This window comes from Nothobranchius furzeri, chromosome 14 (assembly GCF_043380555.1).
Source record: "Nothobranchius furzeri strain GRZ-AD chromosome 14, NfurGRZ-RIMD1, whole genome shotgun sequence".
Lineage (NCBI taxonomy): Eukaryota > Metazoa > Chordata > Actinopteri > Cyprinodontiformes > Nothobranchiidae > Nothobranchius > Nothobranchius furzeri.
The window spans coordinates 23,957,197-23,973,356 of record NC_091754.1 but is presented as its reverse complement, the minus strand read 5'-3'; the positions used below and the strand labels follow the sequence as shown (position 1 = coordinate 23,973,356).

Below are 16,160 nucleotides of genomic sequence, written 5' to 3'. Positions count from 1 at the left end.
TCTGTTCCATGGCGAAATCGAAACTTCCGTTGTTTTGTTTGGCTGTGTCAGGTTGGAGGGAATTAAGGTTATTTGAGCGGTTCAGAGTTAATAAAGCGATAGATATGATGTTTCACAAGGTGCTGCTAGAGTTATGTGAAATCTTACTTCTGATTTTACTATATAAAGCAGGGGTATACAAATACTATTTAAAAAGGTCCAGTCAGAAAGAATTTTTTTAGCCCAAGGTCCGAAAGATCATTATGTCCGACCTACAATAGTGTGACATGTATTTAAGTATCCTAGCAGTTTTATCAACATCTGCATTATTAATTTGCATATCAAATCAGAAATACTTCAGTGTAATTCAAATACTTATGACATTTATTGTCACTTAAAGTGTTGAACATGTAAATGATTTATTTGGAATGTTCTCTCATTTACTAAATAAAAGTAGAAAAAAGTGTCAACAAGAAAATAACACATGGCAACTGAATCTTCACAAACTACTAACTTCAGAATAAATGTAGAAAAAGCTTAATTTTTTTACATTTTTCCTCTTCACGTGCGAACTAAAAAGTCTTAAAATGATTTTAAAAAATGTGACTTTGCACACATGTAATAACTGAACATATATTTAGGTTAATGTTTTCCACATTTTTACTTAGTGAGAGAAGTGAGCTCTTGCTTGTCCTGCCAACATTTTGAATCTGGGCTTGAATGGAGACAGAGCCATCCTCATGCATGTGTGGAGATGCTCATTGGTGAGCCTGGAACGATATTTGTTTTTTATAATGTTCATTGTGGAGAACGCTGCCTCACAGTTGTGGGTGGAACCAAACATGGTCAGGATGTACAAGGCTACTTTCTTTAGATGTGAGAAAGCTGTCTCAGGAACCATTTGGAGCCAGAATGAGGAAGGGTCAGTCCAAGTTTGCTTGGAGGTCAACTAACTCCATCTGAAGATCCCTGGCATTGACCCATTTAAAATGCTGTGTGGCTTCCTTTGAGAAGCTCCTGACATCTGTGATGAGGAATGGATTCTGAATGAACATGGTGAGCTGCTGGCCAATGCTGAAGCTATCAAAACGATTGCTGAAGTTAGCAATAAGCTTATCAATGAAGACAACAAACGACGAGACATCTCGCTGTCCCTGAACCTGTTCCTGCACTGCTGGGAAGTGGACACAGTCTTCCTGCAAGTCCTCCTTGAACATTTCAAGTTTTCTCTGAAAGGCACGGACAGCTATCATTAGTTCACAAATGGAATTGTCCTTGCCCTGTAGCCTCAAGTTCAGTTCGTTTAGATGTGAAGTTATATCAACCAAAAAGGCAACATTGTCCATCTGCTTCTCATTTTATAGAAATGTAGAAAACTGTGTTGCCTTATGATGTTTTAGCTCTGCCAAAAAAGATGCTACTTCCCTCCTAATGGCCCAAAAGCGTGCTAAAACTCTGCCTTTGCTGAGCCATCTCACATTGTTGTGCAGCAGAAGATCATCAGCATTGGCATCAACTTCTTTGAGGAATTCTCTAAGCATGCGATGCTGGTAGGAAGAGGACGCTCTAAGAAAGTTGATCATTTTCATCACTGAAGTCATCACCTCAGCATGCTCATCTGACAGGGAGGCACAGAGGACAGATTGATGAATAATGCAATGGTAGGTTAAGAGGTCAGGGTTGTCTTTCTTCATTCTTGTTACAGCTCCCTTTTCTCTCCCTATCATAGCAGGGGCTCCATCTGTAGTTATTGAAATCACTTTTGAAGGCTCAATTCCTCTCTTTGCCAACATCTCCATAATGGCCAGGTAGATGTCCTCTCCTGTTGTGCTGGTCTGAAGAGGAGTAATACCCAGCAGGTCTTCATAGAATGCTTTCTGCTCTGCGTAATAAAACCTCACATAAACCAACAGCTGAGCATTATCACACACGTCAGTGGACTCATCCACAGCCAAACCTACACATGGTGCCTTCTGTATGGCTTCATCTAGCTGGGCTACAACATCCTGAGTCAGTATTTCACTTTTCTTTGTAGCAGATGATGCTGATATGGGGATTTGCTTGATTTTTTCACAAACTTCTTGTTTTTTTTTCCTTCAAACAGTGTTTCAGCAACTGCTGTCATACACTCTTTGACAACCTCTCCATCAGTAAATGGTTTTTTGTGCTGACCCAAAATCCAAGAAACTCTGAGGGAACTCTCATGGGCTCGTTGCTGAGCAGTGAACGTGTGGCTCAGGATCCTGGTGGACTGTTCATATTGGGCTTTGAGACTACGTATTTTCTCTGATCTTACTTCTGATCTGAGGGGATATGTTTCTTCAAAACATTTGTGTTTTGTCTCATAATGGCGTTTCACATTGCCACTTTTAATAAGTGCCACTGTTTCTGAACATATGAGACAAACAGGTTTTGTGCCACCAGTGGGAAGAACAAAGAGAAATGACTCTGTCCATTCTGGATTAAATGCTCTATTTTCGCTGTCCACTTTCCGTTTTTTAGAGGCTGCCATTTCTGCTTTCTCTACTTCTCTCCGTCTCACCCGCCTGAATCTCTCCTTGTCGCCTGTCGCCGCTTTCCTTTTCTCTAACTGAATTCCTCCTCCTTTACACCTGAATCTCTCCTTGTCGCTGCTCTTAGCCTGAATGTCTCCTTCTTTCCACCGCTCTCCGCCTGAATCTCTCGTTTTCTCTGTTCGAATTTCTGCTCTTCGCTGCTCTCCTTCTCTCCGGCGTCTGAACCGTTTATTTTCGCTACGTATCGCCTGTATTTTCTGGCAGGAATAAAACATGTTATTGGCTTGTTGGTGTCACGTGGTCTGACTAAACTCGCGCACAATTGGCCTGTGGGTGTTCGTGGATGCTAGAATACTACCGTAAAGAATGCAATAGCTGCACCGGCCAGAAGCGGTTATAAAATTAGGCGAACTTTATTTTGGCATTAGGCTCGGGTCCACACCAGACAGCATTTCGGTCCGGATCCGGACCCAGGTCCGCCTATTAGTGATCTCTGATATAAAGCATAATAATAATCAACTTCTCCTCCATGTTTGCTCAGAGGTGTACGGAGCATCCTGTCCGCTCATTGGTCAGTGAATGAAACCTCAGTTGATTGGTCCTCGTCTGAGCGACAGCGATGAAAAGTTGAAAATATTTCAACTTTCTGGGATCGCGTCACTGGGTCGCCTGTGCACAACACGTGCACGAGCGCAAAATTTCACACGCACGATTTTCGAGTTTCCGCGATTATCGTTTTGTCGTGTATGTCTCATTGAAAATGAATGGAGGAGAGGCGATGTCGCCTCCCGTGTGTCGAGCCCATAACACATACATATTATACATCATTTGAAAACTGGGATTCTTGTGATTTCAATAATATAAGCCAATGATACAAACATGACTGTAAACAATTTTGCCAAATCACTTGGAAATTCAAAAGAATGTCTAACTTAAAGTTCAAAGCCTCATAATATTGACATAATAGAGCCATCTTGAACAAGAACGTCTCTTTCTCACCACAGCTACTGTTAGGATCCCCAAATAGGCTTTACAATTTAGAGCGGCATGTTAAAATGATCCAATAGATGAAGCATTTACCCCTCTGCTGAGGCAAAACCTTCAAATATATTTACATGTGCAGCTTGAACCAATTGTCACACGGTATAAGATTGTGATTGGTGGATCGCTGCGTGTCTGTCAGGCCCAGAAACCGTCTAAACATAACCTGCAAGACTATTTCGCTCATCATCATTTGTTGGACAGATGAATATACGTTGGGAAAATTCTTACATATCACTCTTAATACTTTATTGATCATGTTACCTGTACTTGTCACTCTCGATGAAGCTTTGTTTGTTGTGAGTGGGATCCAGAAAGTTGCATTCAATGACTCCAATGACTCCAACACCAATGTTATTGGCCTGCAGATCGCAAAAATAAATAAATAAATAACACCAGTTCCTAAGATACATGTAAATTAAAAAATATATATATGTTCAGTTTTCAGAGGAAACTCACCTTGAGCTGGCAGCCCACACGTTCATAAGCTTTGATGAGTCTATTTTTGTGATACATCATGATACCGTACTGGTCTTTACTTTTGGTGTTATACCCAAAAGTAATGGGAATGCGTTTCTTCTAAAATGAGAAAGAAGAAGAAAAAAGAAGTTGAAATGAAAACAGAGTGTAATAGCTGCAAAGCTTTTTGAAACTTGATAGAATACCACAAAACTGGGCTTGTAGTGGTCCTTTCTGACGTAGGCCAGGCTTTTAGCGACGAGCTCAGATTTCACCTTGTGACCTCGCACCATCACCTGCATTCGTGGCTTCAAGTACAGAATACTACAATATGCCTAAACAAAAAACAAAACAAACCCTTAAGTATTGATTTAAAACAAATTTATCCAAGGTGCTTACAGGTACATTTGAGAACTTTGTGGATAAACAGGAGGTAAAACACATTATTGGGTTGACAATAACAAAAATACATTTGAGTGTGTGTTGAGAAATAACACCACAGCTTCCCGTTCCTTACCCGCAGTGAATAAACACTCTTTGGGATGTAGGAATTAAGCCTGTTTGGATGTTGAGAAGGATCTTGCATTGTCTCGTAGATTTCGGAGGGAATTTGAATGTCATAGCGGTCCTTGTCAAAGTCAAACTCTGGTTCTCCTGTAGATGTTCTAAAAAGAAAAAGGAAAAATTATACAACTCACTTCCAAAAACAAGATTATTTAGTAAGATATACACACAGGGTGTTCATGATCTTGCTCCACCACCCATGTCTGACTACTATATTCAAAAAAAGATCACAACCGTCTTAGGACAAGGGGTGTTGGAGAAAAATTGGTTTTGCTGGCATCACTGCTTAAAATCATAGCTGCCTTATAAGTAAAACACCTGTTGCTTCATTAAAATCAGGGTATCTGCAGGTTTAAGGGAGCCAAATTTAAGACTTTTTAAGACCTTTTTTAAAGCCACTTTGACCAAATTTAAGATATTTTTTTATTAAATTTAAGCTATAATTTCCAGCTATTGCCTGGAACCGGTGCTAACCACGTCACAAACGTGGGATTAGCCATCCAGTTACCATTAATGTTGCACTTCCCCATGGCGCAAGCTCCCACTAGCATGCTCATCTAAAAATAGCCCCCTTTCACAATCAACCGAACGTGTACGGTTCCGCTTACGCCAACATCGTACACAAAAAATGCTGAACACTAACTAGAAATTCACGAAAATTTTTTAGAAATAAAACAATTTAGTTTATTTGGGTCTTTGGTAATTTAAGACCTTTGGAAACTGTATTTAAGGATTATTTGTCATTTTTAAGGATTTTTAAGGCCTTAAATTTGGAAAAGCAAATTTAAGACTTTTTAAGGACCTGCAGATACCCTGTAAAATGCAAGTGTTATCCTTTGCCAGCTTTCCCGTCTCAACAGGGAGGACAACAACCTTCCTCAGACCGCGCTGGTCTGTGTTATCAGTTATTGTATTACAGGGGCTGCATGGTGGAGCAGTGGTTAGCACTGTTGCCTCGCAGCACGAAGGTTGCAGGTTTGAAACTCGGCTCGGCCTTTCTGCGTGGAGTTGCGTGTTCTCCCCATGCATGCTTGGGTTTCCTCCGGGTACTCCGGTTTTCCCCACAGATCACAATATGCCCTATAGGTTATAAATTGTAAGTTGCTTTGGATTAAAAAAGCATCTGCTAAATGAATAAAAATGAATAAACATAAACAAATTCCCATGGGAAATAGAATGTTGACTGAATGTACCTGGTTTTGTATGAGGGAGTTGTGACATTGTTTTTACTCCCTACATTAAACAGCTTTCCACCTGAATGTCTGCGGAGCAGTTTAGGAATGTGATGCGATGTGTGTGCGTTGTTTGTAATAAAAGCCCTGAGAGAACGGACGTTCTCTGAGACGGTGTGAACCAAGCTTACGGGTCTGTATGGTCATTGCTTCACCTTTCTCCCTTGGCAAAGAAAACGGAATAACATTATGCTCTAATCCTCTGTGCGTTTGACATCTCTTTAAGATGACCTGGTTTTATTAAAAAATAACCCAACAAGGGGCGTCTTCTACAGGGGACTGTGAGGTCCCATACAGCAAAACAGTCCTTGGACAAAATGACCTTTAAGACCTGGAACAGTCTCCCACCCCTCATGAGAGAGCGCTCAAAATCACAACTAACCCATGATTGTTTACTAGTGCATAAAACATAATGTGTATGTCTCAATATCTATGTATGTGGTGTGATGGGCAATCACTGCCCTGTTCTCTGTCCTATAATGTTTTTTGTGTGACCTACTTAAGAGGGGAGGCTGTAAATGAACATGACGTTCATTATGTGCACTGTTCCAAACAAATGAACAAATTAATTTTAAATGTCCTTTACTGTCTTACAGCTAAAAGTGTCCTCACTTCCCTTGCACTGACTCAGGTGAATCTGAGCTTTTTATTTCAGTAATCAAGTATTCTATCGAGTAATGTGTTGATTAACTGCACATTTGAATGTACGTGTCTACAGCAGTGGTTACTAGAGCAAAAAACACACATCCACATTCAGATAATCAGCAAATGTTCTGTCAAAATGGAGACACATTTTCATAAATGGCAATCAAAATTCATCACTCATAGTTCGTTGTGAAGACCTAAACAAGTTTGTCCATAGTTACACTGTTGAGTACATTTTCTTTTAAATATTCCATAATGTTTGTACTAGTGAGGCACTGATATGAAATCTTTGGGCCTATACCAATATCAAGACCACTGTTATGGCTGATAACAGATATTTGCCGATATTGATATACTGACATTAATGCTTCTAAAATCAGCAGATTTTGTATAGAATGAATTTACGTTATTATGTACACACAACACACACATTTACAGTTCTGAGATGATTTCATTCACTGTTCACGACTAAACAATTACACATCACCCCCCTCACCCTCTGAAACGGGCAAACAAATGGAGACAAGATGGAAAAAATATCGGTTGTTAATATCGGCACGGTTTATTTATCAAACCAATACCGATATGTTAAAAAATTATTAACATCGACCGATACCGATATTGATGCTGCTATATTGTCCATCCCTAGTTTGTACTCCCCCCTTCTTTCTTCATCTGATAGAATTATTATTCATGTTTTCATTTATCATGCTTTATGCTTTTATTATAATTAAAGATTGTTTTCATTTATCATGCTTTATGCTTAATGATTTTACCATTTTAATGCTTAAACAGTTGCTGTATTGTTAAGTCCCCTCATGAGACTTTAAGTGTTAAAATCTGACCTAATGTGACCCAAGGATGACCTGAGGAGATCTGCTGTTCTGTCAACTGCTGACTCGTGCAAAATGTTTGCTACTCATCGTGTGATTAGACAGGGTTTCCCTTACAAAGGCCCACGGCTGAAATCTTACCGCCACGCCTACAAGATCCCAAGCTTTATTTATTTATTTTTTGCGCCGTTTCCCGAAGAAGCAGCGGGAACTACTATGTTGTCGCTTGTGATCACAGCCGGCGGGCAGCAAGAAGAAAGGAGCAGGCAGAGCAATGTGCAGTTACAGCATAAGTTACTGAGTTTAAAATTAGGAAGGTAGCAGTGGATATAATGCTTTTTGGTTTACATGTTTCAATAGCATTAAGATAAATGAGTGTTGACGATCTTGACAGGGTTTCCTCCAGTGCTTATTAGGCCAGGTTTTCCTCCCCCCACCAGGCTAATCATCACTTATTCATGTAAAATTTATTTATTTTTTCATGTCTGACTTTAACCACATCTAATGCTGTATTACGGCGTGAGCGCAACAGCGACAACTTAAGATCGATGCGTGAGCAGCCTGAGAGGTCGGGTGTTTTCATCTGAACCCTTAAAACCTCCAGCAGGCTACGCTGCACTATTGATATACACGTGGCGCTAACAACTTAGCAACGTGACATGTCTCGGAGAAAGCGTAAAAACACGTTGGACGCTTCTTCTGAAGCGGGAAAATAACGCCTCTTCTTAAGCAGAGCACGACGTCGCCTCGGCTCGTTCACGGCCGAGCCGGTACCGGACTGGCCTTATTCCATTCTCCTCGAGCTTAAACAGAATTCCGACTTTTGTGTCTCTTTCCTTGTATTGTGTTGTTATATGGTGTCTTAGGTGCTTAAACCTGACATCATCATTATTTCAAACATGATGTATGTCAGACATGACAGTCCTGGCAAAACAGTGACCACCAAGCAGAAACCAGTGATGTGAAATAAACAAAACGCTGAATCTAGCATGTAGCAAATATGACTTATTTGTTGCAATCAAGCTGAATAACTTGAATTATACATTTTCATATAATAAACAATTGTGACGAACCCAGAGGTTTCTGCCCTGCTGTACACCTGGTGACACCCTGCTGCAGGCCTCAAGACCCGCAGTGCTACCATTCACCACCAGAGACCAGCAGAGTGACGAGGAGCAGCTGTCACTAATTATCTATCAGAGGACCCTAAAGTCTTTTTAAGCCTCCCTTGGTCTTCAGTCAATGAGACACAGTGACAGAGGAGACTTAGGCTGTGACTCAATTCAGGGTCTGCATCCTACGTCGGCCGGTTACGTCACAGCGCCGCGACTAGGCCCATCCCAATTCGAAGACTCCTTCAAATGCGGTCGACGAATCCGGCCTTCTTTTTGCCTGAATGAAGGATGGGTCCGGTGTATCCTTCAATAGGTAGCATTTCCCAAGATGCCTTGCGGGCCGGCCGCTCGGTGTCGTACTTCTCCCGCTAAGTTTTCCCCCTGATTTTAATAGAAGTTTGTATTTTAGGGACAAAAGAGAAAACCAGGGAATTTATTAAGCTTAGGGCGAAGATGGACCACATGATCACCGGAGCAAAGTATTTGGCGGCTGTGGCATGGAGGTACAATAACATCTCATATTTTAAAAACTCGTTTGAGTTTATTTTTTTCTGCGAAAACATGAAAGGAATAACCCGTTGTCCTCTTTTCTCTATCTTTCTTCATCCAGGGGAAGGTGACAGCGATGACCAGCTCCTGGAGCTGATCAGGGAGGACATGAGGCTGCAGAGGGAGGCAGAGCAGCAGAGGGCACAGGAGAGAAGGGAGAACTTTGACAGCTTTTTACTTTGCTAGAAAAAATGGTTAAGAAAGGTTAAACATGTACATATAAAAGAAATATCTAAATAAAATCAGTTCTGCATTAAACTCTTGAATTTTATTTTGGTTTACAAATGAAAATTGTTTACTAGAGGGTATCCCGCTGGGTCTTAAAGTCTTAAAAGGTGATAAATCGGTTTTGGTCAAATGAAGACCCTTAGAATGTATTAAAAACTATTATCACATCTTTGCTCAGGCTCAGCTTGTCGAAAGTATTTTCTCCGAATTAGCTCTCCAACAGTCAAGGAAATGATTAAAGATCTAAATAAAACTTCGAGCTCCATCGTTTAAAGTTCCTTCCCCCTTCTGCTCAGTGGTTCCACGGTTGCTAGGCGACGGAAGTTCGCCGAGGGAGAGGCGGGGAATTCATGAAGGCTAGGCCTGTCCAAATTCACAGCCGTTAACATCCGGTCTACCCGGCCGACGGAGGACCCAGCCCACGTCGGCCGAGTAGGCTGGGTCCTTCGAAGGATGCAGACCCTGAATTGAGACACAGCCTTAGTGTTAAAACTGTCTCTTGGCTTCTCTGTTTTGTACTTTGCCCAAACTGTGCTCTCCATCCCTGGGGTTTTTTGTTTTTGCTTAGTGCCCCAGTTGCTAAAGATACTTTGTGCCCTTGTGCCACCTGTTTTGAGTTTCTCTTGTGAATCTCCAAATCCTCAGTTGAGTTTGGCTTTAGTCGTTTGCCTTTGAGGATTTTTAGTTAAAGGAGATTTCTAGTTAGATAGTTGTGGGTCTTTTGTGTTGTTTATATGGAGATGGTTTTGGTTTATTCTTAGAAATCCCAATTTTTGGTTGTGTGGTTAAATTAGGAGGTTGTTACCCATTTGGTTTCCTCTCTGGTTTAAAACCAGAGAGAGCGCTTTAAGTTAGTAGTTGTTTGGCTGCTCCTTATTTTTAGAAGAGGGAGTTTTAGTTTAACTACTGAATACCTTATACCCAACCTTTGTTAATAAAACCTTTTTAAACCCATCATTCTCTCCCCTCCTTCCATTCACTCACTTAACATCCCAACTGACACCATCCCTAGGATTCATTCCCTTTTTATTTTTCTTTATTTTATTTTACTCTGTGTTCTCCCCTCACCGCTCCTAGACGCCAGAGGGGACGTAACAACAATCTACTGATCTGGTCAGGCAAACTCATAACAAAACCAAATATTTACAAGGTCAGAAAAGGATCAGAAATAATCCAAGAGTAAATCTGTGGTTTAGAAACTGACCTGCGAAGATTCCAGATGATGATCCGTGTGCCCGTTTCCTGCTGGGACCCAGGCATGTGGATGGCATCAATCTCAGCAAGTAGTTCCTCCTTCGTGTTGAACAGAGAGTAGCGCAGAATATCCCGCAGACTGGCTTCATGTTCTTTTCTTACAGAGAGTGAAGCAGTTGTAAAGGAAAATCGATGAAAAATATGCAATGAAATAACTCTGCAGCTTCTCAATCAGGTCATAAAACATTCCTCTAGTTTGTTTTATACATGAAGTAAAATTGAAAAAAATCATGTACACACTTCTTAGTGTGTTTATCATATATCATATAAAGGATATATTGATCTGAGTTCTTCTTTTCAAAGCAGACGATAGGAACGATGATTTGATTGGCTTTAATCGTCTCCAGGTAGGACTGAGAAAGCATCCCAACACACGATGTACTACTCGACCTGGAAAAAACTATGGCGTCTTTGCCAAGACGCATGGCTCCAGACTTAAAGCCGTTCCCATAAATCCCAATGGGCTCCAGCCCATTTACTGCTACCTTGTCACTGTACCCAAAGCTGAAAAGAGAAACACAAATTATTTGCTAACATTTTTATTCTACTATAAATCTTTTTTCTTTATCCTTTTAGTGACAGACTACACACAGCGCAGAGTTACAGGAACGCTTAAAGCTGGTAGCTTTTATGGAATTATGCCATCAGGGCAAAAAGTTTTCTCAAGCCATTATTTATCCCCACAGCAGCATTTACCTGGGAGAATACAGTCTGTGGGTAGAAATGTAGTTTTGCTGGTGCTGCTGATGACATACTGAGTGCTGCACTATCTATAACCCCATCATTACCTGGACCAGGGTGTTAGTTGAGCCACAGAGTGGACATGTGACATGCAAAAACACAGCTGCTTAGATGACATCATCAGTCTAATTTCCTAAATTTACCTAAATCTAATTTACCTACATCGCTGTGGAAATGCACGCAACAAGAATCCCTGGCAAATAAGGAGTTCACACTTGCACTTTGACATTTTCCTGATAGCCAATGCAGGGCTTTTCTCCTGATGCCTGACACTTTCTCATCAGAAGTCTGACTCTGAGGCCTCCTCTGATCAGTTTGTAATTCTGCAGTTAACATTTGTTCCAGTTTAGGTGATTTTATTTATGTATTTATTTGAATGAGGTTAATGTGATAAAAAAAGATGTTCTTTACTCTACACCTGATACAGCGAGACGGCCGATGCCCTTCCCAGCATAAAACGTTTAGCATAAACGAACATGGTGGAGAAGAAAAAAAACGATTCACATTTGTGGCCGATGGCAAAAGGTCAAAGAGGGAGTGAATGTGAAAAGCTCTAGAGTGATAGTATGAATCAGCATTGCCCTCTAGAGAAGGTAGGGGGCAGCTGATGACTATCTGTAGGGCTCTCCAGATGGCTGCCGTGCACTCTGTGTACCATTTTAGTAGAGCATCACAGAATCAGTCTGTCGATCTGGTCTCCACATGCAAACTCAACCCTCTTCAGAGAAGAAACCAATTCAATTTAATTCAAAAATACTTTATTAATCCCAGAGGGAAATTGGTTAATCAATCACTGTGGTGTCATCTGCAAACTTATTCATAGAGTTGGAGATGCGAGTTAATACTCATTTTTGTACATCTAGGTACAGTCTAAAGGAAAACCTTTCAAAGTACCTAAAAAAATAGAACCATTTCTGAAGATTAAATACTGTTTAGTGGACTATGTACCTGAGCATCTTGTGCAGAGTTTCATGATTGAGTCCATTTCCATTATCCACGAAGGTGAGACACAGTTTTTCATTTACTATAGTCTTGTCGATCCAAAACTGTTTGGCACTGACATCTGGATCGTAGGCATTATCTGTTAAAGAAACAAGAAGCATATTAACATAAGCTAAATGTTACTCTGTGTAAAGAAGGTTTTTGAAGATCAACTATGATGGTAAACCTTCCAAAACACACATTATGCTACGACTTAAAACCATGATCTCATCAAATAAACAATCATGCTGTTCAACACAAATCCCCAATAATACAAAAATACTCAAGTAAAACTTCTTTTCTCACATTAAATGACACTGAATCTCTGACAGCTCACCTATGAGCTCAGCTATGGCGCTGAAGGGCCAGGTGTGGCTGGTGGAGTTCGTGTGAAGGAACTTAGGTGAGAGCTAGAAACGAAAACAAAAGTGAAACAAACCAGATGCTGATATTGGCCTTTCTTAGGTTACATTTTTACATGTTTCTATAAACTAGACACGTTAAATGTTATTATTTTTTCCCCAATGCCCACTCCTAACACTTCATAGTTTAGCTCTGCATTATTAATTTGAATCAACCTAAATATAAACAAAATATTTTAGATCACAGATCCTCCGCTTCCAGCAGTTTTCTTTTTCATCAAAATGTATCTTTGATTTAGCATATTATTTCTATTAAAACACGTATGGTAAATAAGGGTAGTAGGGCAGTCTTAGTGTACAAGATTTAATTTAGGTCTTCAGTAACTTGGATCAGAGCTGGGACATTTTCTAAATCATGTTTCGTGTTGGATACTAAATTACAGTTGGAGAAAAAAACAGTTCTCTAAAATGATACAACCAAAAATACACCAATAATTTAACTGGTCTGGTTGACCCTAGTATCCCGAAACCACCATGACTACACCAGTTGTTTGTTTTGGCAAATCAGAAGTTAGCAGCTGAGCAGAAGCCTATTCTGTAGCAGAATAGTGCAAAAGCATATTTGGCTCTAGGCTGGAATTACTTTGATAGGATCAACAACAAAAAACAAAACAACAAACAAACAAACATACATAATAAAGATCAACAGGTTATAGAAGAAACTGGGAATAGAGACAGCTCATTTATATGATTTTGTACAGTAATTCAGCCACATATCCCGGCTACATAAATAAAATATCCAAATCAAAGAGAGGAGCTGAAATTAATTCCTCTAATTATTACCTTTTCTCTTAGAACACAGAGACTGAGTAAATTATGGGATGTTTGTATCCCTGTGCTTACATTTATTTTAAGTGAAAGTAAACATTATACCAGGAAAACAAAACAGCACTGGCAACATAACACGGTCAGAGCAATCCATGCCCTCATGAGCCCGGGAAAATAAAATATTAGAATCGAATTTAGCCCTGTGGCCCGTTTTTCCATTTCGTTTTGTTGATCCGAAACATAAATCGAAAACGGGAAAAACGAAAGTTTCTGCTTTTTTTGCATTCGTTGAAAAAGCAAATTTAAAAAAATAACTTTCTTTTTTTTCTTTTACACCTGAAAGAACGAACGGTACACGGATTCAGAGCGTCTATTATGAACGGTGCTGCAGTTAATACTGGTAAACTTTCTCATGTTAGTATGTCTTGTTTACTAACGCCGAACTTTAACTAACAAGCGGCAAAAACACTGATCGGGTAATGAAAACAGCTCAAGCCTACACATGGCTAGCATACAAACTGCAGTACTGGGTATAGCATGCTGGATATGTTAGTTAATTTAACCTCATTGTACGCATAAACATACTCAAACCATACTAAAGTATCCAAATCCCCTGAAATACTCTGTTAAATGGTCTAAAAGACAACAAAGTTATCTTACCGTACTCAATGGCACACCACGGTCTGGCAGAGCCGCCATTGTCCAACCAATTACAATTTGACACCCTACACGACGTCGGAACTTCCGGGCACAGAGGGTAAAACCGGAACTACGACGCTTAAAAAAAATTAAAACCACAAATATTGTTTAATACTTTTTATTTTTTCACGAAAGTACAAGTGTTTTCATCAATAATGCGGAAGTATAACAAAAACAAGTTCTTAAAGCTTTATCACCACTTCCGGTCTCATTTTTTCATAATAAAAGTCTGCATTAAGATAAAGTTGTGACGCTGATTAAATCTGTAATAAAATATTTGATGAGGTTGTTGTGGTATCAAAACAAAAAGGTTTAATAGATTCAAGCTTTTTATCACCCTAAACCCAGAGTGGTATTGACATACTAGTATTCATCCAACAATTGTTCAACTTTTGTTTAACCATCCATCTTCAGAACAAAATATTAATTTTGATTATTTTCATAGGAATATGAAACTGGTTGCAGAGTATGCTATAATGCAACTGCATCTGTTTTTAAGTATATATTGTAATAGGGTGGTTTGATTAATAAATCATTAAAACAACTTATTCCGAAATAGAAGTACTCTTTCACACAACTTTCCCCAAAAGTTTCATAGATAAACAGAACTGTAGCAAAATATTTGGAGTCAAGCAGAAAGACAAGATGTAAGTTCAATATTTAATTGAATAATTCCTTTTTTAATCAAAACTTGACATGGTCCTTTAAGCATTCAAAATGTTACACAAACATTCATACAAGGTGTGGAGAAACTACCTAGAAACAATGACAAAAAGCTTAGTTCCCTTAAAATACCCAAAACTGGCAGGCACGGCACCAGGAAGCATTGATGCACTCAACATTTCCCAAAATGATCCCAGAATAAAGCACATGCAGTAGCTGTTATGGAAATTTTATGTTTATTAATTCTTGATCATTGATTCAATCAACTGAATGTAATATGTATTGCCCTATGCCTCTTTGCATGCTCACTTATTCAGACAAACCCACATAAGCCAGACACACACACACACATTGACTTCTCTCTCTCTCTCTCTCGCGCTCTCTCGCTCTCTCTCGCTCTCTCTCTCTCTCTCTCTCTCTTTTCTTATCTTTTGGTATAAATAAACTCTGTGACCAGATGTTCAAAGGCATTTTGCCTCGTGCATATGCCACAGTTATAACTGGTTGACTTGTTGTCTCATTGTCTCCTTTTCTCTTAGACTACAGGAAATAGGTTATTGATAAACATATTGATAAAATCCATGACAGAGGCTTACCACTAAAAATCCTAACAGAAAACATTTATTTAGCTTTTTTTAAACAATCCTAAGAGTCAGACAAGCATTTGCAACTTTATTATACAGCTTGTAGCTAAACAGTTATGGCAAGAAGCACTAATGATGCCCAATGAGGGTCTTCACAGTTTACTGTAAAGGAAAATAAAACTATGGTTGGTACATTTTTCTTTTTAAGATGCTAAACAACATGAAGCTGGTACATGACTGCTTTTGTGTTAAAGAGTCATTTGAAGTAGCAATAACACCATTCTTTGGTGAGAAAGATGCATTCCCAGTAACGTTCCATGCAACATATTTTTCATATAACGTTCATAAATAGCTTGGTTTACCATTACAGACTCATAAACAGAGTTCAGGAATATCAAACATTAAAAAGCAGCTTTCCAAAACATTTCCTTTTAAGTTAGTTCACTATAATCACTGGTACTTTTTAAAATTTAACTCTCCATAGAGTCCAGAAAATCTTTTTCAATGATGATCTCCAGCCTTCTAAGGACGGTGTGCGAACTGGCTGCTGGGTAGTCAGCAATGAGGTAGTTGACCTCAGGTTGGCTGCAGGGGGGAGGGGCCTGAAAAGAGCAACAAAGGGTACGAAGGAAAGGCAGCAGCTGGGTGATTGAAGACAGGAAGCACTGGGTGAGAAGGGGGAAGTCCAAGTCATCAGTGGAGGATTCCTCACTCAGTCCATTCAGAGCCTGAAACAACAGGAGAAAAGAACAGCACATGATTTTACCTGCGGATACAAGCACAAGGGGCTGAAGTTATGGCCATTACAGACTCATTAATAATGAGTATTTGAAATGAAACGAAATGTAAAGCATTATTTGTCCCAGGGAAGGGAAATTAGAGTTTCA

At 39.6% G+C, this 16,160-nt stretch overlaps 2 protein-coding genes across 4 annotated transcripts in view; both read right to left on the bottom strand.

Moving 5' to 3' along the window:
- morc3a (MORC family CW-type zinc finger 3a) overlaps positions 1–14,143 on the bottom strand; it is a 30,028-nt gene extending 15,885 nt beyond the window's left edge. For 2 of the 3 annotated variants that reach the window (XM_015966323.3, XM_015966324.3), the window contains exons 1-9: positions 13,988–14,143; positions 12,475–12,547; positions 12,105–12,237; positions 10,693–10,919; positions 10,366–10,522; positions 4,513–4,660; positions 4,202–4,330; positions 3,996–4,115; positions 3,801–3,898 (exon numbers count right to left, since the gene is read on the bottom strand). In XM_015966323.3, coding sequence (XP_015821809.1) covers positions 3,801–3,898; positions 3,996–4,115; positions 4,202–4,330; positions 4,513–4,660; positions 10,366–10,522; positions 10,693–10,919; positions 12,105–12,237; positions 12,475–12,547; positions 13,988–14,026 — 1,124 coding nt within the window. In that variant the 5' untranslated portion in view covers positions 14,027–14,143. Of the gene's footprint in view, positions 1–3,800; positions 3,899–3,995; positions 4,116–4,201; positions 4,331–4,512; positions 4,661–10,365; positions 10,523–10,692; positions 10,920–12,104; positions 12,238–12,443; positions 12,548–13,987 lie in introns of those variants that run through there. The other variant, XM_070544459.1, reaches the window with a different exon arrangement.
- Positions 14,144–15,281: 1,138 nt separating this feature from the next.
- The window catches only part of dop1b (DOP1 leucine zipper like protein B), a 31,414-nt gene continuing 30,535 nt past the window's right edge, over positions 15,282–16,160 (bottom strand). Inside the window, exon 38 of the mRNA XM_070544458.1 lies at positions 15,282–16,001. Coding sequence (XP_070400559.1) covers positions 15,744–16,001 — 258 coding nt within the window. The 3' untranslated portion in view covers positions 15,282–15,743. The remainder of the gene's footprint in view (positions 16,002–16,160) is intronic.